Here is a 27,646-nt window from a genome sequence, read left to right as displayed (position 1 = left end):
TTTTCTTGTATTAGTTTAAAATAATATTTCAAGTGCTAGTATTTGCTCTACATATGTCTTCTTTTTTATTTTTTTATTTTCAACCATTTTAATTTTTTTATTTTTTTGATAAGATGTTTTAACTATTGGAAAAATTATTCTGCGCTGAGACCGGACAACGAGAATCATCCGGATTTGCTTCCCTTTTGTTGCGCTTTTGCAAATATTTAATAAAGGGGCAATAAATATGCAATTATGAATGCACTTTTGTTGTCATTTTACTGAGTATTTGCAAAACCACAGTAAAATGACAGCAAATATTCAATTAGTAGAATATTTGTTGCATTTTAGTTATTATTTTTACTGCGTTTTTGCAAATAATCAACAAAAGATAGCAAATATGCAATTATGAATGCATATTTGCTGCCTTTTTATTGAGTATTTGCAAAGTAGCAGCTAAAGCGCAACAAATCTGAATGGTTCTTGCCATCCCGTCTTTGCACAAAATAATTTTTCCAGCTATTGACACTAACCTTGTCTAAAAAATCATAAACCAAACTATCTCATTGAAATATCTATTAAACAAAGCATTCACTGAGCTTCACACAATAGTCTTCTTATTTTAATATTTCTTCATTATTGGTTTCAAAAATCATAAGAAAAAAAATGGATAATTTTTTTTGGAGTCGTATTGCTTCGTGATAAGATAACAAAAATATTAATTTCAAGTGCTTGCTCAATTATTTTGTGAAGACACGTGGTGTTAAGAAGCCTCTTGCAATCTTTACAAATCAAAATGCTATTATCGTGAATTGAATGAGGTGTGGGCCCAATAGATATTGTAGATAATATCATTTTCATAACAGCAATGAGCAATTTGAGATTAATATATAATGAGGAGTTTCAATGATTTGAACAAATAATTTGAAAGCAAACGAGTGGCAAAATTTTGTTGCTCTTCTTGTATTGATCTTTTCCTTTCAAATGAGTGATTGATGACTAATTGACTATACTTTTAGCTAGCTTTGACACTTGGGTGAATAGCTTTAATGACTTCAATTAATGCATGTATAAATTAGGAGTTTTGCAAATTATTAAAGAAATGCATAAAATAGCTTTGAAAACTTGAATTCACTAACAAAATCGTCTTATCTTTTGAGAATTTTTATTTTGTGGTAAATTGATCATTTTTATTTGATTGATTTGCTTTAAATTAATTTTAAGTGATCAATGAGACCTAACTAATTTGTTCTAGATGATATTGGGAGAACATTAGCATTCTATATGAATTTTTTTATTATAGAAATGAAATTTTAAAACCCGCCTCATAATCAAATGAACCAAATAAATGAGTATTTTATCAATATAGGCATATGAAAGATTCATGCGTTGTTATTTTAAAACTATCATTTTAAATTAAAATTTCAGCTTTATTAAACATGATAATTTAGTTAATATCTATTTATTAATCTCAATTCTGAAATTATGAAGTTAATTCTTGCTCTAAGATAAGTGAGCATTCTATTTATTCTAGAAAAATATTTTGATAAATAAAATGCATATTGTACTAAGTTTATTCAAGACGGCTATATTATTTTTTCTCGTTTTTAGGTCTCATTGATTTTATTCACACAACATCACATGCTCAATATTGATTATTTATAAGAGAAATGACAAAAATTTTATTATTCATTCAACTGCATTTACCTTCAATTTTGATGGATATATATATATATATATAACTTTAATATTATGATTTGAATTTGGGTGGAAAAAATATAATAAAAATAATATTATACATAAAATAAACTCCTTTCTCAGTCAAGACCAAAAAATAACCAATTTAATATTTTAAAAAATAATGATCATGATGAACAATAATTTACAATATAATTTTACAATTCTCCACAAACGTGCCAACAGAACCGATAAAATGTCAAATCACTTAACAATATATATAGTACATCCGGCAGCGTACATAGAAAAACAGAAGACCGTTAAAAGGTTCATTTCAAATTGAAACCAAGCCTGCGAACGGGATTGGCTGGCCAAATCCAACGGTCTACGATCACCCGCTTCACCAAAATTATTTTAAAAAAATGATGCTTCTATCTGAAGTCTTTTCCGAAGCAAATTACCCAAATTTTGCGGGAAGTTTCTAACTAAATTCTATACTTTCTGAGTTATACTAATAAACACGGTTTCCATAAGTATTTCTTTTTTAAAAGAAAAGAAAATACTTATGGAAACCCTGTTTATTACTCGATAATAATTCACACGGTGGGATCAATAATATTTTTTAATAAAATATAATTGACTGTAATTTCCTGAGACAGCGAGGCGACCATGGCCGTCAAGAAGGGCTTCCAAGGCCAGAAACCATTGCGATAAAAACATCAACTTTATCTCGAAACTTCAAACTTGGTGGAAAGAGCCGAGGCTTAGTGGAATACTCTCTCGAAATTCTTCTTCTTCTTCTTCTTTTTCCTTCTCTTGTGATACTTCTTTATTTAGAAATTGGGAGGAGAAGAGATGGTGCTTTCGTTGCAGTCAATCTTTTCGACGCCGTCGTCGGCGATAGGGCGAGTGGAGAAGGCGACTAGCCGACTCCTGTTAAGTCCGGATTGGATGATGAACATGGACATCTGCAATTCCATTAATTCAGATCCCTGGTGCGTATTTGTTCTTGGTTAGAAATTGGAAATTTTTTTTTTTATTTTCTTTGGAATCTGAATTTTCGATTGCTTAATCAGCTTTTCAGTACAAAGAGTTCTGATTTTGATGGCTTGGGAATTTTCCTTTATTGTTTGCATGTGGCAGTCGATTTCCCTATTATGGTTTTTGTTTTTTGTGGTAAAGAGAAAGAAGAAAGAAAGAAAAAAGTCTCATGTTTCTTCTCTTTTGAGATTTTTTCCTTGGAAGTGCTTAATTATTAGTCATCAGCGTTATGTTCATATATTGTTTAATGGTCTACTTCCTCTTGTTGCTGAGCGTGTATACTGATTTAGTATGTGGGATATTTTAGCTATCCGTTTTTAGAATTTATTAGAAATTCGAACAAATTTACAAGGAAAGGTTATCTCTTATGCTTTGGGTAGTGAAAAAGATTGGAAGATTTGGGGGAAAAATCAAGAACTTTTGAAACTTTTATGATGACTCGTGATAAAAGAAAATCACGGCAACTCATGGAGATGCATCAGAAGGGTATATGCTGCTTTTCAGTAGGTTCTTGGATGATCTATGGCAGTTTCTTTTTTAATTTTTTACTGATTGGTCCTAAAGAACTCATAAATCGAATGATTTTGGTTGTGACTTGGAAAATCCTGTAGTTTTTTTTATTTTATCCTTCGGCATAAAAAATAAAAAATTAAAAGCTTTTGTTAGCAAGTGGCAATAAGCTTTAGTTTATTCGTACGGTTCCTTATATAACATCAAATATACTTAGAGACAATTCATAAATTATTGAAGTTTATAAATCTTTTAAAACTTAATTAGAACATTTCTTTTTTATCACCATCATCATGAGAAAATTTCTTATCTGTTATAAATTCTGTTTGCAAGCTAAAATAGTTGAGTAGAGAATTTGATATCATTTTTTTTTCTTGTTGCGTTTTAGCTGCTCTTTTACTTGAGTTTTAGCTACCCTTTTGCTGCGTTTTTGCAAATACTTATCAATGAAATTATTTGGTTCTCACAAAAATCTGCCTGTCCAGCTCAATGAGAATATGTATAACAATAGTAACATATTAAAAGATTCATGTCATATCGTGATTATTTGATAAATATTACGCTAGTTGTCGACTACCTAACGTAACCATTCCTTTTTTTCATTCAAGTCATGAGACTCTCTCTCACAAAATATTTGGAATGCCAGGAAGGCAAAAGCCTTTGTTAAAGCTCTGAGGACGAGGCTACAAAATAGGAACTCAAAGGTTCAGTTCCTTGCTTTGACGGTATGTAACAAATTTATGAAGATCTATCGGTAAGCATGTTTCTCCAATTTTCTGCACTAACTAATTGTGCCAACCATGGCAGCTTTTGGAAACAATGATAATGAATTGTGATGATTTTGTGCATTTTCAAGTTGTTGAGCGTGGAATCTTGCCAGAGATGGTTAAGATTGCTAGAAAATCAGTAAGTTTTCATTTCTCAAATTTTATATTGTGTTTCTGTTAGGATTTCTTTTGCAACTAAGGCTTCGTTTGGGACGACTTTTTTATTGCTTCTTAAAATCGCTTTTTTGTTAAAAAATTAAAATTTCTATACTAAAAAACTACTTTAAAAAGCAATAAGAAAGTCATCACAAACAAAATCTAAGTCTAATAGTTATAACTATTTTGAACACCAGCTGTTTTCTCTTGAAACAAATATTTGGTAACATTATAAATGCATCTATCGATTGAGCTAAGCTTGTTTAGCTATTGCTAAGCTCCAGCTCGAGCTTGTTTATAAAGCTTTAGCTCGACTCTCGAGCCGGCTTGGCCCACTTACACCTCTACTTCAGTATATGCCCGGAAAAACTTTGCATGTTTAATCTGATGTTTCTCAGATTATCCATAGCCTTTTAATTTGTGTAATTGTAATGTTTAATTATTTAAACTTTACTGGCGTATACAAATTTCGATTATCACATGCATTTGCAAGTTATTCGCTCTCTATTAGATCCCTTGTGGTCGCTTATACCTGCTTACTTATTAACTTCAATCATCTTTAGCGTTCATAAATGTTTGTTTAACCAATTAGTACTTAACAGAAAAATAAGGAAGTAAGAGAGAAAATATTGGAACTACTGGAATCTTGGCAAGAAAAATTTCGTGGGTCGAATGGAAGATATCCACAATTCTACAACACATATGCCGAACTTAAGGTATGTCATTACAAAAGAAACGCTTCAACTTATCTTTTTTTTTTATTAGAGCTGGAAATTTTTTTTATGTATTATGGCATGTTTCCAAAAAAGGAATAACATTAATAAAGGTTCATCCATAAAAAAAAGGAAGTAAACTTAGATGTAAAGAAAAAATATGTTTCTTGTGCATTATTCTCTATATTTTCTCTTGTTATTTGCTGGTTGACTTTGCTGAAATTCAATTTTAGCCAACGATTAATTGTTTTCTATAGGAACTTTTTATGAAATTGGTATCATAGCATAGATCCGGTACCTATGACAGAAAGAAATGTAGAAGTGTTGGAAGTAGTGATTAAACAATAGAAATCTAAAATTTCATATTTTCAAAGTCAAATTTCGGCCGTTCATGAGAAGATCGACGAGAACTTGCCATCATAGAGGAGATGATGAGGAAGATGCTCGAGGTCCAAACCAAAACGGAGACATCGAAGGTGGGGGGAGCCGCCGACAGCTAAGAGAGTGGAGGAAACCCTAATCCAATAAGGGGAAGGGAAGATCAGGAAGTGGAAATGTTGGGGAAAGAAGAGTAGATGCCACCTTTTGAGCCACTTCTAAGGAGGGAAAAGGGTGAATGAGTGGAATTTTTTGTGGAGCTGTAGAGTTTGGAAGGAGAAAAAGGTGGGGAGAAGATAGAAGCACCATACATAAATCCATCACCCTTATAGCAATATCAAGAGGTGTTTCAGCCAGTTTAGGGGTTGCCTAGCCTCCTCTGCTGGAATGCAAGCATGTTATCATCTTGAAGGAGGGAGTCTCAGTTATCATTGTTCACATGTACCGTTATTTCCAAATACATAATGAAGAGATTGAGAGATTGATCAATGAGATACTTAACGAGATGCTTGAGGCAGAGATCGTTCAACCTAGTGTCAGTTCATTTTTTAGTCGATTGCTATTAGTTTATAAGTGCTTTAGCAATAGTTTCCTTCATTTCACCTTGAGAATAATATAATACTTCGGGAGGGCAGTATTGATGGACCAGTGACTAAGCCGGTGGGCCCCACTAAGGTGGGAGGCAGGCAAGAAGAATAAAGAAATTGTTTGGGAAAATTTAATTATAATTGTGAGGGAATTAATCATGCAAGGAAATCTAATTTGAGAGGGAATTCGGAGTGAATTATTTAGGGAGCCCAAAGGAGTTAATATTCATTATGTAAGGAGGAATCAAAGGGAAATTGTTTAAGAGAGTTTTAATTACAATTGAAAGAAAATTAATTAGGGAAAGAGATCTAATTTGAATTCAAATTTGAGAGCGAATTATTTAGGGAAGACTCAAAGCTAAAATTCAATAACAATATTGTAATTAAAACTCAATATTGTTATTGAAATTCAATTTCAGTCAAAAGTTAATTGTTTTCTACAATAATTTCTTATCAACGTTCAAAACATTACAAGCCAAAAGTTAATTGTTGACTAATGACTAATGAAGTATTAGGAGTGATTGCAAATTCTTCTTTTCTAACAATTGTACATGCTCTTTGCAGAGATCTGGAGTCCAGTTCCCAGAAACCCCAAAAAACAATGATCTAATTCTTACCCTTACTGGTCCAATAACTAATCAACCTCAAATAAGCTACAAAATTCCCACCGATGCTATTGGAAGACTTCATCAAGTTATATCTGAAACGGGTCATTTCAGGTTTCCTCAAATTTTTCTTTGTTTTCTATTACTCTTTTCGGTTTGGTATCTGATACGTACTTTGTTTCTTTAGTTTATCAGACTTATACAATATCCGACGTGCTATGGAGTTATTCGACAATATGCTGGAGGCTGTGAACCCAAATGATCACAAGGTACAGAATTTCTCCATGGATTATGTAATGATTGTGCGATTTGCGAACCTAATATTAAACAGAATTAAGGTAACATAAACAAAACATATAATATTGCTTCTCAGGCTATCAAGGATGAAGTTATCGCAGATCTTGCCAAACAGTGTGAGATCAATCAGAAGAAGCTTGTGCAACTGATTAATTCAACCGGGTAAGTGTCTTTTAAAAATAGTATTATTTATCTGACAAATAGAGCTTCAACAAATTATAAGCCAGATTTTCTGAATAATTTCACCATTTGATCTAGATAGATCGAAGATATTTGAATTATGCCCTTTAATATAATAACAAGATGAAGTTTTCCTTTCTTAAATGTAATTAATGTTTGTTCATTTGTTAACTTGGCAGGAATGATAGACTCTTGGTTGAAGCACTTAGACTGAATGACAGTTTACAAAATCTACTTTCAAAACATGATTTTCTAGTTTCCAGATCATCTTTACCACCAGAAAAAGCTCATCCTCTACCAATTGTAAGTCTTCCTTCTCCTGCTCCGGCAATGAGTTATCAATTCAATGACGAAAAGGAAGAAGAAGATGGTTTTTCTGCTTTAGCTAACAGGTTTGTTGGCCAACTCTCGCACAATTCATATTCACTTGAAAGATTCCTTCAATAAACCAAAATGACAAAGCTTCCGTTTCTGCAGGAGTTCTATCTCCAAATCAACCGTCTTTCAAGATTTATCAGCTAAGAATTCTTCAGAAAACATTACATCTGTAGCAAACAATGCACTAGTTCTGGTTGATTCACCAACCCCAGTTAGTACTTCAAAGAAAGAACAAGACATGATTGACCTCCTCAGTCTCACTTTGTCGCCAAACCAATCTCATCAAACGCCTCCATTGAACCAGAGTCAAAATCCTTTCTCGGATTCTCTCGGCTGGGAAAAGCACCTTAACCATCCCCACCCTCTCATGTCAAATGAAGGCTACACTGCATACAATAGTTATGTCGCACCATGGGCTCGACCTGCTGCTGCACAATCGCCAGAGATATCACCATTTTTTCATCAGAAAGTAGAACAGTACTCATCTAATCATTTTCCTCCATCATGGATTGCTACTGAAGGAAATTATAATCCTTTTCTATCAACAACGTATAACCAGTATTGAGCATCACAGAAGTTTAGCTCCTTTAGATCCAACGAATATAGATGAGAAATCTGGAGAGAATTGCGAAGTCAAGAAATGCATCTGCAGTGCGGACATTTCATGATAAAGGATAGTAATAGTATCATCTTACAGCAGGTGTGAATATTACACGTGTATAGGCTTCTTTCTTTTGATTCATAATTTAGCTTGCATTTTGAATTTTCTTTTGTGTTTGTTTTTTTTTTCCCTTCATTCATTTTGTTGTATATTATTTCGTTATGTAAAACAAACATCAAATGAGACGAGTAATGTTGGTTGCAGATATCTATCTTCTCCTTACATGGTAGAACTGCTTGGAGATAAATACATGAGAAGGGTCTGTGATTGAGGATTCCTTTGAGACGACTTTCTTTCTGCTATTTAAAACAGTTTTTTAGTATAAAAATTTTAATCACTATACTAAAAAGCTGTTTTAAGTAGCATAAAAGAAAGTCGTCTCAAACGAAGCTTGAATTTGCATAAGATATTTCTTCTTCGTAACACATATATTATTATAAGCTACACAATTTAAATAAAATGTTGAAGAAGCACACAAACCCCATATGCTGAACGATGATTTCTAAAATGTTGGAAAGGCATTACCCAAAATTTGAATGTGAAAACTGATTAAGTAATCACTTAAAGACTTGAGATTTTTTTTTTAACTAACAGATTCAAAATAAAAACAACCAAATCTATTATTTTAATAATCATATTCAAAATAAGAATAACAATAATCATAATACTCATTTACTTAGAATTTTATAATATTCATCAATATTTTAGATATACCCCAATTTAAAACAATTATGCTGTAATATTTCTAATAATAAAAGTTTGTAATCTTTTATATGCCGATAGTACTCTATCTCTCAATCTTTTTGTAATCTCATTAGAAAAAAAAATTATAAGCTAAGAAATTGTGCGGAGAACTGACACGCTGGATTGGATTGAAATGTAGGGGAATCTCGCTGGAAATAATCGTGATGACTTTGAAAAGAAGCTTTACCTCTCTTATTTCATTTGTTAAATTCGGCTATTTGCCGATAGTACTCTATCTCTCAATCTTTTTGTAATCTCATTAGAAAAAAAAATTATAAGCTAAGAAATTGTGCGGAGAACTGACACGCTGGATTGGATTGAAATGTAGGGGAATCTCGCTGGAAATAATCGTGATGACTTTGAAAAGAAGCTTTACCTCTCTTATTTCATTTGTTAAATTCGGCTTATTGGTTAGCTCTCCGCAGAAGCAGAAAGGCTAGGCCGGCGAGGGCCGTGCGGAGTGCGAAGCCGGAGGGCCAGCGGGGGGAGTTATGGGGGGCATCAGTGATGGAAGAAAGATATAGTGCGACGAAGGACCAGTTGGAGAGAGCGGTTCTGTTAGTGGCGGCGAAGATTACGGTGAGCATGGCGGAGATGGGGAATGGCCGGCGGCGGAGGATCATGTTAAAGGCTGGGGAGTGGGGACTGCCGGACTGGCCTCAGCTTCCTTCAATGGAAAAGAAAAGGGGAATTTACATAAATACCCTAAATATCTAAAATCTAATTTGTTATATAAAACGACCTAAAATAAATAATACTATCATAACATAAAATAAAATAATATTAATGATACTTTTTTATGGCAATCAAAAGTTCTGAATTTTATAGTATATATTAATAGCTCATCTTTTTTTTTTTTTTGTAATGACCAGGATTTTTTTCCCCTTGGGATGGCCAATCCAGCGTCAATAAAATTCAGTTTATTTGATATTTGAATTACTAAAGGTTTGACTGGATAGCATAAAATAAAGGTTTAATAACCTGTTTATTAGTATTTTTTTCATGCAACAACTTGATTAATAACTCGCTGGGCTTGAATAAGAAAATTGCTTGGGAAATTAATTGCTGTATTGGATAATTTAATTAATTGTATGTGAGAATGTAAGGGTGTCAATTCGGGTCAACGGGTCGAGTTCGGATCCAACCCAAGTTGACCCGAACATTAACGGGTTGATCCAAACCCAACCCGTATAGTTAAACGGGTTAGGATGTTCAACCCGGACCCAACCCGTGCGGGTTACCGGGTTGACCCGACCCGACCCGCAAAACCTACCCGTTTGGCTTTTAAGGCTTCACTATAGGCGAGGCTAGCGGGAGCGGCCCAGCTCGCCAAGCGAGGTCGGCTCAGCAGGCGAATGCGGCCAGTGGGCTGCGGGACTACAGGTGGTCGGGTGCTGCGGTGCCAACAAATTAGGCGATGAAGCAAGGTTTGGACCGACATACGATCGAGGTACACCTGTGCGGCTTGCAGGTTTGCACTAAAGGGACGACCTGCTCCTGCTGTATGGCGCGTGACCCGATATCTCGAGTAATGCATTAGACTCGACGTCTCGTCCAGTCCAGACTAGGTCACCGCGACATGCTCACGAGCTGATGCACTAGATGCGGCACGGCAACAAGCCAGCAACCATTTTTCCGGGTCAAATCGGGTTGAATTCGAGTTGCCAGGTCAACCCGAACCCGACCCGATTTTACTAGAGTCAAAAACTTGAACCCAAATCCGACCCGTATGATAAACAGGTTGACCCGAAACCGAAATTTTCCGGGTCAGGTCGGGTTTCCGGTGAGGTCATATTTTGACACCCCTATAGAAAATGTCAAAAAATATATATATTATTTATAATATTTATTAAAATATAAAATATAGAAAAATAAATTTAGATATATATTTTTAGAATAATTGAGGAATTAGCCCATTTTCATTGATGAAAATAGATTACAGGAGTATAAATCTGAAAAATAACTCATTTTTTATAGAGCTGCAAACGGAAAAACTTGCAATGGCATAAGCCTAAATCACAAACAAAAATAGGACAGCAAGGAAAACAAAGAAGAAGAAACAATTAAGACCAAAGCTGAACTCCGACGGCAGCAAAAAATACCTAGAGAATAAAAAATTTATTTATCAACACCACTACCGGTTGTCATAGGAGATTACAAAACCACCTAGGGAGAGATTATTCTGTGTAGACATCTGATATAACTTATCGTCCAGAAGCGAATCAGGTGCAACCACATCATCCAATACCGAGCAGTATCGAGTTCAATGCCGAGCTCAGTACCGAGCTGCGGTATCAAGTGGAGGGTGATGTGACGCATTTTCATTCAACTCTGAACGAGATTCGATATCCGCACAAAATATTTCATCCATCCAGGAAGGGTATCCAAGTGACACAAAACGGTCATCACTGTCCAGAAAATAGAAGCATATATATGCTGCCAGGCCAGAGAAGAGCACCCAATTCAATGCAATGACAAATAATTGAAAGTTTTGCCAATATTTCCATCAGAAAAGTTTAAGATGAATTGCCTTTAAGATATTGACCCAAATACTAGCAAGGCTACACTAAGGCTTCATTTGGGACTGCTTTCGTATTGCTTCTTAAAGTGGCTTTCCAGTACAAAAATAATTTTTTTTTTACTAGAAAGCCGTTTTAAGAAGCAGAAAGAAAGCTGCCCAAAGGAAGCCTTGGGATGGCTTTCTTACTGCTTTTTAATGCAGTTTTTTAGCATAAAAATTCTAATTTCTATACTACAAAGCTGGTATAAGAAGCAATAAGAAAGCTATTCCAAACTAAGCCTAAATCTTTTCAAACTTTCCCTCATTCCTTTCTTTCCAGATATAATAAACTAAGGCCCAAATAGAGGCCAGTTTTTATGCCAAACTGGAATGTTCGCACGATCAACCACAAAATTAAGCATTTGCTCTAGGTTTGGCCTCAGAAAAAAAAAAAGACAGCAGGGGAGGATATTGCAAATCAGTTGGAAAGTAAAATCGCATTCAAAGTAAAGATGACTCGCTCTTTCATTACAACAAAAGCAAAAAACACATTTAAGATTCACCTGAATGTTTCTCCTAATCAAATTATCAGTAGATTTCAATTCAAGGGTCATAAACAGAAAAACGAAGAGATTGCCTTTTATGACATAGCATATTTACCCAAATATGAGAAACAGCAGTAGAAGGTAAGAAATTGATAAAATTCTTGATGCGGGAATTAACAGAACCCTTCCAATTCAGACAACCAGAAACAATATTAACAATAGGGATTGAAACCATGTCCCCTTATAAATAAAGTCAGTCACCAAGTTGCCATCAAAATGAGTCGTGAAAATAGAACCTTCCACTAAATTGGCAATGGATTTGCCATTAATCCAAGGGTCACAGTAAAAGGATAAATTAGAGTTTGGCTGAACAAAAAAAATTCAAAGCATCTTTCATAAGAGCAGCTGTGTACTAATAGAATTTCATCAATTTGAGCCTCTCACAATACTACCATTTCATAAACAAAGATATTTTGTTTTGCAATAAGAAATAAAAAGAGAAGCAGAAGAGATACATCTCCAAATCAAAGCACAATTATAACCAAAAACAATATCTTGAATTAAAGCTATACCAAGACCCCGATACTATCTAGGAGTGTGTTAGAAAATACTTGGAATTCCCAAGTAAAACCTAACTATCTTGATGAAAGCAGCGAGAAATTTCCACAAATCCAACGGAAAATTAAAGAAAAACAAAAAGTTTATTGCAAGAACACAAACTAACAGAATAAAATAGCAAGATAAAATTGATCCTCAATTCGAAAGGAGGATCAATCTCTTTCAAATCTCTAGACGCCGCTAGCGCCCAAAAACCTAAACCTAAGAGATCTCAAATTTCAGCTAACTTCAAGATGCCCTAGCCCTAGGAAAACAAACTATTTAATGCATACAATCCAAAAAGAAATCTCTAAATAGTCCCTACATTCGAATTTCCCTCCTAACTCCCTCAAAAATCCTTCCTAAATAGCATTCTTGGGCTCGGTCGCGCATAAAGGATAGGTGGAACTCTGTGCCTCTATTCTGCCTGAGCCGGTCCCATATGGACCGGCTAAACTGGCCCAGTTCACCGGTCTAACAATACTCCCCTCCCAAAGTGCCATCTTGTCCTCAAGCTGGAACGAACGAAACTGCAGCTGAAGCACTTGACTAATACCACCTGACTGAAAAATGGACTGACACTAGGTTAAACGATCCCTGCCTCGAGCATCTCCTTGATTAATCTCTCAATCTCTTCGCTCTGGATTTGGGGATGATGGTATAGACGAACACTGATAGATGGGACTCCTTCCTTCAAGATGATAACATGCTCGCGTTTCCACGAATGATTCAACCCTTGAACTTGTTGGAACACCCCTCGATACTGTTGTAGGGGTGGTAGAATCGTGTCTGATGCTTGTATCTTCTCCCAATCTTTTTTCTTCTTCCAAATTCTATAGCTCCACTAAAAGTCCCACTCCACCCTTTCCTCTCCTTGGAAGTGGCTATAAAAGTGGCATCCCCTCTACCTCCCTCAACATTACCACTTGAAAAAGGACTGTGCAGTTCCAAAGAAGGGCAGTGATGGAAGTCAAGAAAAAAAAAATCATTCTGCAAATGCATATGTAGAAGAATGTCAGTCATATTCTTTGATTTTATCTCTGAAAAATTCTAAACCTTGAGTGATAAATTCAGGTGCTGCTTTTCATGCAAATCCTAACAAAGAGACATTCAAGAACTATATTCAAGGAGATTTGAGTATGGTGTATCTCGGGGATAACAAATCCTACAATATTGTTGGACAGGGAGATTATCAGAATGTCGGATGGGTCAATTTGGGGACTTAATAATGTTAGGCATGTTCCTTGTTTAAAGAGAAGTTTAGTTTCTATTAGTCAACTTGCAAACTCAGGCCATGTGACATCATTCACATGAGATACGTGAATTGTGATGAAAGGGGGTATGATTATAGCTCGTGGCAGCATTGAAAGTGTTGCAAAACGTGCTCACGAGTTCATGATTTTGATGATAACAAACATTAATGATTGCATCTTTATATCTCATAGTATTTGTAGTGTATATTTGTTTTTGTGTATACTAACATTTCGGGCAAATCATGCACCATTCAATGAAGATTCTGGACACAAGATTGGGTAGAATAGGATATGCTAAAAGTATGTAATTTCATTTATTTGTTTTTTTATTTCTTGAGTCAAATCTTGTAAGGGTGTATACTAGTATGGTGACTGTGCACACACACACTCATGGGAGTGAGATATTGAGAAAATTAAAAGTGTAGTTATTTAAGCTAATCGTACTGTATGATCCATGTCGTACTGTACAATAAGCTATTCAGAAAATTATTACAACTAATTGTATAATTAAAGCTGTTTGAACTAATTGTACTGGATGATCTTGATCATACTGAACGATCTATTGAAATCAAGATCTTAGCCGCCAATCATAATTTAGGCAATATTTTGACAAACAATTATATATTAATCGTACCGTGCGATAGGTATCGTGTTGTACGATATAATCAAATCTTGTCTAAATTAATCCTATAATCAGGGAAATAATTGTGGTTAATTCGGCTAATCAAATCATATTGGACGGTTGAAGCTAATCGTACTGTACGACTAGATCTCTACATGGGACGATAATTTATCGTTGTTAATCGTACGAGACGATCCGCACAATCAGTTGAATTGAGCATACATCGCTTTACAATTTGTACAGTACTAACATGAATATTTTGAACTAATCGTACCATAGGATCTGGGATCGTACTATAAGATCAGAGACGAGAGAATTGAGTTTTTAGGGTTTCTTGAAACCTTCTATTTAAGTTTCTCATAAAACTTTGTTAAGTTTTTTTTTTCATTCACTAAGTTGTTTCTTCTGAAGAAAGCTTGAAAAGAGAGCCTAGAGCTTGTGAGAGAAAAGGTGGAGTTTGTGAGAAAGGGAGAATATCCTTGTGGGTTTCAAGGGAGTGTGAGAGGGAGTTTCACACGGTTGCTCCAGCGAACCTGCACCTGAGTTCCTCCATGTGTCAAGGTTTGTCTTGAGAGAATCTTTGGAAAGAATATCTCTTTGATGACAAAGAACCCGGCTATTCTGCCGCACTAGGAAAGTAACATTAAAAATAAAATATTCAGCCGCATGTAGAAAGTAACATTAAAAATTAAAAGTCAATATCCAGCAAATGATCTAGCAATCGAAGGAACTCCAATTTCAGATCTTCTGGGTGATTTTTTTACTATAATTAATAATCATACATTGGTTCAGGAAAAAAATATTATTTTGAACATCTGAATCAAGTGCAAACTCCCATAGAGGCCATCATAGTTTATAATAAGAGAATAACACTTACAAATTGAACAAAGAGGAAAAAAGAAATTAGAAAATACAGCAAAAGATTATGTACAAGCTATTACCTAGATATCTTTATTTTTTGAGAGCCTCCGAATGTAATGTTGGATGCCAGAAACACTTGGACGACATGCTACTTTCTGTAGCGGAGGCTAATGAATATTGTTAAGATTGACATTTCAAACGCACGCGCATCTGAGAAATGATAAACCGTAGAGTGGCTGCGGCTTGATGTTTCAATTCCTGTGCAATGTGCATTCAACCACGCTTTGTAAGATTGAAATGTCAACATTCACCAAATCACACCAATAGGAAGAAATCGGGGTTGGAATTTTATCTTGCTTGATAGTTGTCATCAGCATGGATGGATACACAAGCATCAGCCGCACCAGCAGCTAGAAGGACCCTGTATGGGTGGAAATTGAGGCAACTTACAGAACCAATTCTTTGACCCATGAGAGTAGGATAATATCTGATGATACTCAGTTGATCTCCATCTAGGCTGAAGACCTTAACGATCTGCTTTGCAGATCCACTGGCAATAACTGGGGCATGGTGGTGAATAGCCAAAGCTGTCAAAGAACCCCTATGGGCATCAATTGTGAGATATGCTTCAGAGTGGTTTCGAATGTCGAAAAACTGAATATCCCCAGCTTGAGACGCACTGACAATCTGCAACCATGCCACATCGCAAAGGAAATACAGTTTCTCTCTAACAAAAAAATTAATCACTCAAGAATTTCTACATCTAATGTTTAGTACAATATATAAAGCATTCTGCTTATCATGTTGGTCACTCAAAACAAAAATAACCAACAACAGTGCATAAAGTACATAACAAGTAGAAGTATGATTTTAAGAAGCATGATTGAGTTATACTAAAAGATGACAAAATGTAATACATTTCAAGCGATCTTGCAACATAAAACAAATGAAAATACAATATACTAGCTGAAAATAACTGAGTCTAGTTTGTGAACAAACCTAAACACTGTATTCTCCACGAAGTTTTTTTTCATTCCATCTCATTACTTTTCCTTTTAAAACAAGAAATATCTGCCTAAATACTTCTTATGCCGCATAAAGCAGAGTTTCAATACACTCTTTCCCAAGAACGGCTTCAATAAAACAGTTCGGCTAACCTACTTAATTCAACTCGATGAGCCTTTGATGAGTCTCTTAATTTTGTTCTTTTTCATTCTGGGCAATTGCATTCTGCGACAACTAGCAGAAAAACCCAGGTGAAAGAGTTTCAGGAAGTTTGCCACTAGCAAGTGGAGTGGATAATGAGTAGACAATCAGGATTGTAACTTTCCTGTAAGAAAGAAATATCGGGAGGATAGAGAAATCCTGACTACAGAACTCGTGGTCTGGTTAGAGTGGTACGACAGAAGGAAATAAATAATTCCAATAACAAGTACTTATAAAATATGGAGACAAGATAAATTCAAATTAAATTTAAGTTTAAATCCACATAAGCCCTACGATCCTCTATCATTGAATTTAAAATAAATATGAAGTAATATCCTAAAATAATCCAAAATGCTAAAACATTCTAAAAATAATTTAGCCTTATTTCTCAAGGTATTGCGCTAGGAAAAGTTCCCATTTCTTGGCTCAAAATATTTCATGTCAAAACATTATCAACTACAAAAGTATAGCAGCAACTGCAACTTTATACTCAACACAAACCAGAAGTTCGACATATTGCGGAATAAATTATTGTTAACAATTTGGCGTACCACCAAAAAATATCCAGATCAACCAGCACTCATAAAAGGATCTATGAGGTTATGCAGTACTGAAGCGAAAATAACCTACGAAGTTGAAAACGATAAAGAAAAAGATTAAACAAAAAACAGCTAGGTGGATAAATAATACCTTAGTTGGATCAAGCCCCGGTTGAAATCCAATCCCAACAACTTTCTCCACTCTTTGAGTATGCAGTTTTGTTGCACAAACAGGCCTACAGAAGCAGTTGCGAGTAACACATAATTGGTATAAAGAAACATAAAATTATAATGCATATTCTGGAAAGCATAGCATGAGAATATAGTTTTAAAAATATTAAAAGACTATGATTAAAAACAATACTAGGCTTCAAACATCCTTCAAATATGATATATTGAGCTTACATGTCGGGAGTTCTAACATCAAATATTCTAACTGAACCATCAACAAAACCTGCCGCAACCTGACCTCCATGAACCTGGGACGCAGACTGTCAAAGTAAAATATATATATATATAAATGAGAATCCGCCAAAAGATTTAAAGGAATAAAAAAAAAGAGTGAAATGGCCCAGAAATACCCCAAAAAACAGAACTCACAATTAAAGGGACATCATATTCTTTATCAGTTTATCCTCACAAGAAAAGAAGCTACAAACCAACCACGCTACCATATTTCTAATTTGCAGTGCATTATTAATACCATTCCTGCAGTATAGCAGAAGCTCCCACTGCACTCTAGAGATGGAACTTTACAGAAAAACCGATCATATGAACACGGTTTTATTTGTCATTGGGAGGTTTGGGTTGATATCAACAACTATGGTATTTGGAAGCACACTACAGCAACATGACTAAAGTTTAAACCTACCTCATGATGACTGAAGTGCATTTTCTAGACAACAATAACATACTTGCATGAACCAACATAAATGAATGATAGGATCTGAGAGAAGAAAACTTGTATAGAGGGAAGATTGAAAGATAAAAAAGGTATGGAAGCATCCAGGCACCAACAACTGCAACCAATGTCTACCTTAAAAAAGGCAAGAAAAGCTCAAAATATTAAAAAGTTCTTGAAAATTGAAATGACAACTCGGCTAAAGGATTTACCTATCACTGCTTACTGCTTATCTATGGATTACCATGAAGCAGCAAATTTATAATGTTTGGCATTATCAGGTGCAATTTACATTGAGTGGTGCTTAACTGTAGACTGCAGACATTACGAAAGGTTGAATGGGTTCATGTTTGCAAGGATAAGTGATGGTCTGCTATAAATGAGAAGCAACAAGGTAGATTGAAGTGTAGCTGCCATAGAGAAGGGAGGAAGATTTTAAGCTGTCACTCAGTTATCTGGATCACTTAGATGATGAGAGAAGTTCATGCAAACCTAAAAATCTTGAAGATCTTGCTGAAACTTGCTAGGGATCATACAAATTAATTTATGTTCCCAAATGACAAAAAAAAAACAAACAAACCAAAAGATACTGCTACATCACAGACTGTAACTACCATATACGAGTTTGGTAAAGGCCTTACCAGTACAGATATGCTGCTATCTGATGAAGACGAAATGGAACTAATATTTTGCTCCTTATCAAGATCCCAAAGCAAGATGGAGGATATCTCACTAGAAGCATACTGATAAGAGAGTAAATGAATATAGGATAAAAGATAATGTATGCATCAAAGAGACAAGATAATAAAAGAAGAATAACAAAGGGTGAGAAATAGTCAATAAAATCAGGACATATGAGAAGCGCTACCAAATAACCAGATTGCTGCTGCCAATCAACCACAGCATTTGAAGCCCGAACACCTGATCTATGACTTTGAATAGATGAAAATGCTGTCACAAGCTTCTGTTTGCCTTTTAGAGTGTAATCTCTCCATATCCGAATATTACCTTCACCTGCATACAAGTTGACATCATTTTAAAGCCAAACACAGCAAAGCTGTATGCTCAACGGTTACCAATCAAACAGTTATTAAGAATAGTAGGAAAAATGAAACTTACTTGAAGCAACCAGAAGCAGGCTATCATCAAGTTCATTCACAAGACATAGCTTTGAAACTCCTCTGTCTGATGAATTATGGTTGTCGAAACTGTTTAATGGTGTTGCTTCTTCATAGTTCCACACCCTAAAAGGTCATAGTAACGGTTAGCAAAAACCAACACAGCATGATCAAAAACATTTCTGGGATAATTGGATTAAAAAAGCGGGCACACGACAAGATATTTACAAATGCATACATCACTTGGTGCAATATAAAAAAATATGGTGAAACAGAGTCGGCATATCAAATGAGTGAGGAATCCAGATAAGAGTAAATCATACAACATAAGGCAATATAATGAGAGGCATTCAACAATCAGGCTGGGTATGATCAGGCTTCATACTTTTAATCTTGGCCCTAGCCCTGCTTACTCGGTCCAAAGTTTTCAACCAGACAAGCCCCATCAACTTACATGGATGAGAACTGACGCTTGACAAAGAGTTTAATTTGACGTGCAGGACTGTTTCTCAACAACAGTCATGAAGAAGCACGGTTATGTGGGTTTTCTCAAGCCAAGCCTGGACCCTGAGCTGTTCTTAGGAATGTTTAGGTCTAATTCATAAACAAAGTACAAAATGAATACCCTAAAATTAAAAGAGATTGCAAGGAAATCTCCTGACAGATCCCAACAATCGTTAATTCAGCAAACCAAAAATCCATAATATAACAAGAGAACGTTTTCCAACTGTAAGATTTCAGTAATTTCATAATTCATTAAAAGAAAATTAGCTGGAAATTGTCCTTCAAAGTCTGAGCAAAATATTTCTCCAGCATCAAAATACATAACAAAAAGCAAACATATATGCTTTGGTTGTCTTACTTTCACAGCAAGCCTCATCCCCAAAATAAAAAAGAACCATTAACTTGACAATTCATACTCTTGGTCAACCCTTCCTTTATCCTGAACATAATACTACATTAACAATAACCTTTAGTTTAATGATTTCAGTATTACAAAGCATTCCTACCAAACGACAAATAATTTTTTACCAAATTAAATTCATTTATGTGACATCCATAGAGACTGGTTGTCAACCATCAGCTTTCAAGAAATGCATCCATCCTTCCCTTCATCCATATATGCATTCATTCATGAATGCATTCAAAAATATTTCAATTATTGAAAATGTATGATGATTCATCATCAAATTCACAATTGCCACACAAAATCAACCCATATAAACTCTTATTATGTAAAAAGGTGTTGGACCGGTTCAATCAAACTGGCCCTTTCTCAAGTAGCAGCCTACCTTGGGTGGCTAGTGGACGAAGCAAAGGGCGTGTGGGCGAGTGCGGGAGAGCAAACCAAACAAAGTAACACATTCGAAAACAAAAATACACAACTCCTCACAAGGAATAACTCCATTTCGTTCCATCCAGTTAATCCAAACGAGAGAGAAAAAGCGGGATGGGAGTAGGGACCGAGAGAAGAGAAGATTTTAGGTGAGAAAGAGAGAATTTGTGTCGAAAAGAATAGGAGAATTTGTCTTTTGATAGGCTATCTAAAGATCATGACTTGTCGGGAGGAGAAAAAGTGAGCCTCCATTTCTTACGACGGCGAAGGAGTAAGCAGTTTAAATTTTCGACTTTTCTGCTTAAATTTAGACAAGAAATAAATGCATTATTTTTTTTTTTATTTAAATAGTAAAATATAATTGTTCAGTAGAAAGAAATCAAATTGGTGGGAATCTCAATTTGACGAGGAAGAAAAATTTAATTGAGATATTTTAATTTAATTAACTTTGAAGGTAAACTTGAATTATGGAGGTTAACTTTAGAGTCTAAAGGTTTTCGTTTCAGTAGATAAAAAATCAAATACATTGAGTGTAATTTTAGTAGTAATAGATATAGTGGGGGTTTGTGACTTTGAGTGATCAAGTCATTAATAAGAGTACACGTTTTAGATATCTTTGGTTTATTATTTAGAATGGTGGTGAAATAGATGGGGATATTATTAGTAGAATTCAAGTTGGATGGATGAAGTGGAGGAATGCATCGGGCTTGTTGTGTAATAGAAAAGTACCACTCAAATTTAAGAGAAAATTCTATAAGATGGTGGTTAAACCTGCAATGCTTTATGTCACAGAATATTGGTCATTAAAAGAGAAGCATAATATTAAGTTAAGTGTTGCAAAGATGAGGATGATCAGGTGGATGAGTGGCTTTACTCTTAGAGACATATACGTAATGAACATATACGTGAAAAGGTTTGAGTAGCTCCAATAGCAGATAAGATTAGAGAGTCACCTTAGATGGTTTGGTCACATAAAACGGTGGCCTTTCAATGACAATGTTATGAGAGTAGATGTATTAGATTTAACCTATGTTAAGAAACGTAGATGTAGACCTAAAAAGACTTGGCTAGAAAATATTAGAAATGACCTTTCTTTATTGGATCTAAACAAGAATTTGACTCTTAACTGAACAGAATGGAGAAAAAGAATTCATACAGCCGACCCCACGTAGTGGGATAAAGACTTGATGTTGTTGTTGTTGTTTAATTATTTCTAGAAATTAGAAGTAGGTGATATAATTAATTTTTTGATACAATAAAATAGAAATATTTAATGTTATAGAAATGATCAAGTGATGCATTTTAAGTCGACTTAGACAACATTTGTTGTGTCCAATTTTGCCTTTGGCCACATTTGACGCATCCACTATTATAATCAGTGACACTTGTAACATTAAAACATCAACTTAGGGTCTTTGATTTCTTGAAGTTAATTTTGTATATTAATTTAAAATGGATTTTTGTTGTAATAGGACTATGGGATAATCAAGCATTATAACTTGAGCAAAAAATTTCACATACAAGTATTTTAAAAGAGAATTTTGGTAATAAGTTATTCAATGAAAATTTAAATGGAATTTAATAAATTTAATGATTAATGAATTTCTAATATCTGCAAAGATTAATAAATTTGTACCCTGGATGCTTAGATTTCATTCAAAGAAGATTAATTAAGGATTGAAGAAAATTTGAAAGAATTTCATCACACGAAAACACTAAAGTAGATAGTTACGTTTGTTTTCTAGCAATTTCATTTTACTTTTGTTTCATCGCAATTATTGAATATTGTATAAGGCATTTATACTTGTTATGATTTAAGTGTTTATTATGCACCAAATTGAGGAATAATAAGCAATTAAATTTATAATGTGACATAAAAAGATATATATGTGAAAAGTATTTATATAGATTAATATGCATATGCAACAAAAAATAAAATGAACAAAATGAATTATAATATGTAAATAAAAGTGCAAAGAGAAAAGATACATGAATACAAATGATGTGATACAAACAAGAATTGCACGGAAATATTTAAAAGGATTACAAAGCTTGCAACTTAAGAAGTAGGTTTCGTAGGATTAGATTAGAGAACTTTCAATCGTCAATCTTATTGTAGTAAGCAGTTACAATTCAAAAGTTTAAGGCAAGTTAAGATAGCTCCGAAATTATCACAGAAAAAACAAACATGTTGTAATACAATCGCACGGTTAATATTTAGGAAGTTCGCTAGGAGTTACCATGCTCACTCACACTCAAAGTATGGCTTAGCGGAGAAAGGTCTTCAGCACACCCAACGATGCCACGAGGACGGTCGCAACGCCAATGGTCTTTATCAACGGAAAGATCGGCGGTGGTGGAGAGGTAGCCGCGGACGGGGCAGGTGTATATCTCCCAACGAGAAGCCAAGGCGTCTTAGGCTTTTGAAGATCGATCGTATGCGCCAAGCAAAAGAAAATGTGATTGACGTCCGCCGTCTCGTCGTATTCCCAATCGGGTTCGTAGAAAGGAAAGAGAATAATGTCAATCTCCCCACGTTCGTTGTAAGCAAACCTGTGATCAACCTCGAGATAAGCCATTCAACATTGAAGAGGAGGTGAGAGGACGTCGTGATGCGGACATCGGCACAAAAATCTGGCGCATCTATCACAGGAGGCGTCGTAAATCGACGGCTCTGATTTAAGTTGTCATTTATGAATTATTTTCTGCATTTTAGTTTCTATTTTATGTTATTTCCTGTTTTACCCCTAGGTTAATTTATTTTACCTGAAGATCCACCACAAACCGCCGGCCATGGCTCCCTAGCCGCCGGCCTCATCCTTTCCCCTCTCTCCTTGGATTTCCTAATTAGGAGTGCATGATATTAGGAATTAATTTGAAATTCAAATTGTTCAAAATTTGAAATTCAAATTTCTTTCCTAATTTAGCTCACCTATTTTTGGAAAGTGCTCAATTGAAATCATAAACCCATGACAAATTTTGGATTTCAAAATTCAAATTTGAAATTTTTCCTAATTGGGTTTGATCCACATTTGGAAGGTTTTAACTCTCCAATTCAAAATTCAAATTTGAATTAGGAGTTCAATGCCCCTCAATTTCCTCCCTTTAATTAAGGAATTAATCGTAGCTTTAAATCTGAAATTTAATTTCAGATTTAAGGATTAATTCACTTAAGTAATTGGGTCCCACTTATTTGAAATCTAATTCTCTCCATCCATAGCAGCCGGCTCTCCCTTTGATCTTCTTTAAATTTATTTCCTAAACCTCCTCCTCCCCACTTGGAAACATTTCCAAATCATTCCTTCAGCTATTCGTCTTCTTCCCATGTATCTGGACAAGCTTCATCCCTCCAAAACCCTCCCTCACAGCCCATCCAACTTCAGATTTCTGTTTCTCAAGCTTGCTGCCAGAAGTTCTGGCACCTGACTTTGGTTTTCCACCTACCGGAAAGCTCATTAACTGCTGCACTAGTAGGACAGCCCGCTAATTTCAACCTGCTGCAAAATTTCCCCACTCCCTCCTTATTCCCCCTCTTAAACTCCCTCTCTACCACGTCACTCCTGAGCTTGACTCAAGGCTTGAATTCTTCTCAATTTCACTTGCCTCTCACCATTGAAACCTGAAATTTCTCTCAGGTTTAAACTCCAAAACCTGAGATTAATTCTCAGAACTTCAAAAAGGCACTTAGGAATTTCCTTCCCCAACGTCATCTTCCTCTCTCCCTCTTGCCCGAGAAAGCTCCCCAAGGCAAGAGTTTTTGAGTTGGAATATTTTCTCCCAGGTTTTGACAGAAAAAATAAAAAAACATGAAGCTATTTTTGTTGTTCCCTTTCCCTCTCACACAATCTCTCCACCTTTGTTTCTCTTCTACTTTACGCCCATAAATTTGCTCCTGCTAGTTCTTTCTTCTCCACACCGAGAGCTAGATTTTCTCTCAGATTTCTGAGAGGAAAATCTGAGATATCTCAGACTTTCTAAAAGGAATTGTTGCAGATTTTTGGGACGATTTACTCTTCAAGACCTTTACGACTTCAACCCTCCTACCCGTTCTACATCACGTCATCTTCTTCTTTTGGCTTCAAAACTTCTAAGGGAGGGAGCAAGGAGGGGGGCGGCCAATGTGAATAGAGAGGGGGCGGGTGGTTTGGGTGAGAGGGTTTAGGTTAGATGGGGGAGGAAGAGATTTACTCCAAATCTGAAATTAATTTCAGATTTTGAGTAAGTTTGGAGGGAATCAATTTGAAATTGATCTCAAATTTCAAATAGAATATAGGGGAATTAATGGGCATTTAGTGGGGCCCATCAAGAAGGGGGGCCAGCGGGTTCTACAGAGAGGGGAGGGGAGTTATTTCCCATCCTGAAATTAATTTCAGGATTTGAATGAAAATGGGGGGATATTAATTTGAAATCTGATTTCAAATTAAGGGGCCATTAATGCATTGATTGGAGAATTGATGGGAGGGGGCCATGCATGAGGCCGGCGGCAAGGAGAGAGGGGGAAGAGGGATTATGAGGATTTATTTTCTTTCCAATCAAGAATTGACAACGAGGCGGGGAATTAAAGACTCCTCCAAATTGGAATTTCAAATAGATTCGAAATTAGGAACTTTCCTTATTTACATTTTGCAACTAAGGAAAATTTTTGAATTTTGAAATTTGAATTTCAAAACTTACAAATTCCCTCTTGAATGCTTGAATCCAAATTTGGCAATCATTATGAGGATTGAAATCATCATAACGATCGGTAAAAGAGGAGGTGGCCGGCAGTCAAAGGGAAGGAGTGGCCGCCGGGTTGATGTGGGCTTGGGTGGCAGTGGGATTTGCAAGGGGAAGAGGGTGTTGGTGGAGAAGGGTGGGAGGATGAGGGAAAACACAAATAAGATAAAATAAACTTAATCACGAGCCGCGGACTCTTCCAACGACTGGTGGGCCTTGCAATTGCTTTTCTTGAGCTCTCTCTCTCCCTTCTCTAGTGCACACAAGAAGAAGACAAACATAAAATTTTTATTCAAATATTCATTATCCTCATACATAAGAAAATGGCCATATATATAGGCCTCAAAATGAAAAATAAAACAAAAGACTAGAATGCCCCTCGGGCTACAATAGCGACCAACTACCCATAAGGGCAAAAACGAAAAAACTAAAATAAAATGATTAATACATAAAATGCTAATACAGAAAATGCATCAAAAGTAAAGACTCTCCAGAATGCCCATCGATCTCCTGTGTCGCCTCTGATAAACGCGTCAAAACCTCTTGTCAATGTCTCCATCATTCTCCCCGGGTGGGAGAAAACTCGACCCCGTCAAGTGAGTACTGTGGAAGCTCTCGTATAGCTCCAGAAGGTCTGGATCCAATCTCTTGGTGGATGTGTGGCTTGACCCTTAGAGATAGGATACAAAATGAGCATATACGTGAAAAGGTTGGAGTAGCTCCAGTGGAAGATAAGATTAGAGAGAGTCACCTTAGATGGTTTGGTCACATTAAACGGAGGCCTTCTGATGACCGAGTTAGAAAAGTTGAGGTATTAGATTTGACTTATGTTAAGAAAGGTAGAGGTAGACCTAAAAAGACTTTGGTTAGAAAATACTAGAAATGATCTTTCTTTATTAGATTTAAATGAGAATTTGACTTTTAACCGAACACAATGACGAAAAAGAATTCATGTAGCCGACCCCACGTAGTGGGACAAAGGCTTAATATTATTGTTGTTGTTGTTGTATTCATATGTAAATTAAAGAAAATGTTTAAATAAATGAAGATGATTCCTTATATGCATGTTTAATTTCTATAATATAAATTGTAATTATCCACTAAGTTTATTATGAAAAAACTCAAAATTTTAAATTGAAATGTTAGGTAAATCTCCTATGAATAAATTGCTGAAAGAGGAGAGTTCGTGTACAAAAGAAGTTGATCAAATGAAATATGTAAAAACTATTTGTTATATATTTAAATTAGAAATTTGTTTTAGTATCTTGTTACGAGCGGACCGGTCCCTTCTGGACCGGTCCGATGCTATTCCAGGCGGAAACAACAAAAAGGGGCGGAACCCCCTGTGGACCCCACGGTTGCTGAAATTAATTTTGGGAGGGAGAATTTTGAATGAGGGGCTGTTTTAGGAAGTCCATTATGGTCCTTTATGATTAATTTGTATAATTAGGAGATTAGGGGGGAAAGAGAGATCATCTTGAATTTGAATGTAATTTGAGATCTAGGTTTTCTTGCTTGGGCTCTTAGCGTTGCCGGAGATTGTTGGAGAGTTGTTCTTCCTCTCGAATCGAAGAACATTGTATCTTGCTTTCGTTTTGATCATCTACTAGTGGAATATAAATCCATTGGGTGTTTTTTTCTCTCAGATTTCCTACAGTTTTTCTACTGTTTTCCTGCGATTTGGGCTGTTTTCCTGCAAAAAACAGCAGCTCTATTGCTGTTTTTCCCACTCGAGTCGATAGGAAATACTTGGATCTAAGTATTTCCTATCATATCTCTTCAGTTATATTTTGGAGCTTAATCTATTAAGTACTTATTATTATTAAATAACTATAATAATCATCCGACCATCTATTTCTCACATAACTTGAGCTTTCAGGCCGGATCATGACATTCAAACCATTGACCTTATCATTAAACGGTAAGGGAACTCTTTTGTTACAAAAGAAATGGATGTTACAAGTTCATAGCACCACTAACATGATTCTTGTATGGATAAATAACAGAACAATCCCCAACATATAAAGGCGCATCACATAAAAGATGTTTCATTTTAATCCTTCTGTTAACAGAACCGTTAAAAAAGAACAAAACATCAAATATGTCATTTGTATCAAATTTTCTTGCTTACAAAGTCGAGTAACCTTCCTGTCTCCTAGCCTTTATTTGCTTCAAACTGCCGGAAAAAAAAAAACAAGGAAAAGAAGTATTTGCTGGCGGCTAAGGAAAGTGCTAAAAGAGGCTACAAGAAAAAAAGAAATGGGACAAGCATGGATCATATTGTTTTAAATAAGTTCTTGGCTGAATATTGCCTGAAAATTGTTGAGACCTAAATGAAGGATTTCAAAATACGAACAACTGTAAAGTGGCTTTCCATACCTAAGGGAACTGTAGGAGATTTGCCCTTCTAGTATTAACTCTTTTAAAGTTCTTCAGGGTATAGACATAAAATTCATCACATATCATAAATGGAACCATATACTTCCCATTAGCAACCTTATGGTCACTAATCATTTATTCGTAAACTTAATGCAGGAACCAACACAATGAACACATCACTTTTTGGTATAGGCTTGGAAACTCTTTAGAAAATTTTTATGATCCTTGATACGTAGGAAGAATTTTAAATCTTATTTCTTTTTAATATTGACATCACCTTCAAGTATATAATCCAAGAAACACAACTCCCGCATCCATTAGGCACAAACAGAGCCTCTAAAATAAACTAGTTTTCATATGAAAACAACAGACTGAGAAAGAAAAATATTGATATAATAGA

At 35.4% G+C, this 27,646-nt stretch overlaps 2 protein-coding genes and 1 long non-coding RNA gene across 4 annotated transcripts in view; 1 reads left to right on the top strand and 2 right to left on the bottom strand.

Annotated features, from left to right (window-relative positions):
- Positions 1 to 2,318: 2,318 nt before the first annotated feature.
- On the top strand, positions 2,319 to 8,138 carry LOC110101115 (TOM1-like protein 6). The gene is made up of 9 exons (XM_020828899.2): positions 2,319 to 2,651; positions 3,854 to 3,932; positions 4,015 to 4,113; positions 4,733 to 4,846; positions 6,373 to 6,527; positions 6,601 to 6,682; positions 6,787 to 6,872; positions 7,070 to 7,282; positions 7,368 to 8,138. Exons 1-9 carry the CDS (start codon positions 2,512 to 2,514, stop codon positions 7,831 to 7,833), a joined length of 1,434 nt encoding a protein of 477 aa, XP_020684558.1. The 5' UTR covers positions 2,319 to 2,511; the 3' UTR covers positions 7,834 to 8,138.
- A 6,779-nt stretch (positions 8,139 to 14,917) lies between these two features.
- Positions 14,918 to 27,646, bottom strand: part of LOC110101101 (regulatory-associated protein of TOR 1) — a 44,255-nt gene continuing 31,526 nt past the window's right edge. For both annotated transcript variants that reach the window (XM_028700520.1, XM_028700521.1), the window contains exons 18-24: positions 18,817 to 18,941; positions 18,566 to 18,711; positions 18,339 to 18,440; positions 17,202 to 17,287; positions 16,948 to 17,032; positions 15,404 to 15,738; positions 14,918 to 15,318 (exon numbers count right to left, since the gene is read on the bottom strand). In XM_028700520.1, the coding sequence (XP_028556353.1) occupies positions 15,303 to 15,318; positions 15,404 to 15,738; positions 16,948 to 17,032; positions 17,202 to 17,287; positions 18,339 to 18,440; positions 18,566 to 18,711; positions 18,817 to 18,941 (895 nt within the window). In that variant the 3' untranslated portion in view covers positions 14,918 to 15,302. The remainder of the gene's footprint in view (positions 15,319 to 15,403; positions 15,739 to 16,947; positions 17,033 to 17,201; positions 17,288 to 18,338; positions 18,441 to 18,565; positions 18,712 to 18,816; positions 18,942 to 27,646) is intronic.
- Positions 25,139 to 25,680, bottom strand: LOC114581121. The gene is made up of 2 exons (XR_003702941.1): positions 25,619 to 25,680; positions 25,139 to 25,537 (listed from the first exon to the last, which is right to left on the bottom strand). It is a non-coding gene; the product is annotated as an uncharacterized LOC114581121 (long non-coding RNA).

The sequence above is a fragment of the Dendrobium catenatum genome, unplaced genomic scaffold, assembly GCF_001605985.2.
Source record: "Dendrobium catenatum unplaced genomic scaffold, ASM160598v2 fragScaff_scaffold_1553, whole genome shotgun sequence".
Lineage (NCBI taxonomy): Eukaryota > Viridiplantae > Streptophyta > Magnoliopsida > Asparagales > Orchidaceae > Dendrobium > Dendrobium catenatum.
The sequence above is the reverse complement of the archived record's forward strand: the minus strand, read 5'-3'. Positions and strand labels throughout refer to the sequence as shown.

Bases quoted from the DNA above. Each gene is read 5' to 3' on its own strand.
- LOC110101115 (XM_020828899.2), top strand. From the start codon at position 2,512: ATGGTGCTTTCGTTGCAGTCAATCTTTTCGACGCCGTCGTCGGCGATA. The intron at 4,114-4,732 runs GTAAGTTTTCAT...AGTACTTAACAG, and splicing joins TTAAGATTGCTAGAAAATCA to AAAAATAAGGAAGTAAGAGA. The intron at 6,683-6,786 runs GTACAGAATTTC...ATTGCTTCTCAG, and splicing joins TGAACCCAAATGATCACAAG to GCTATCAAGGATGAAGTTAT.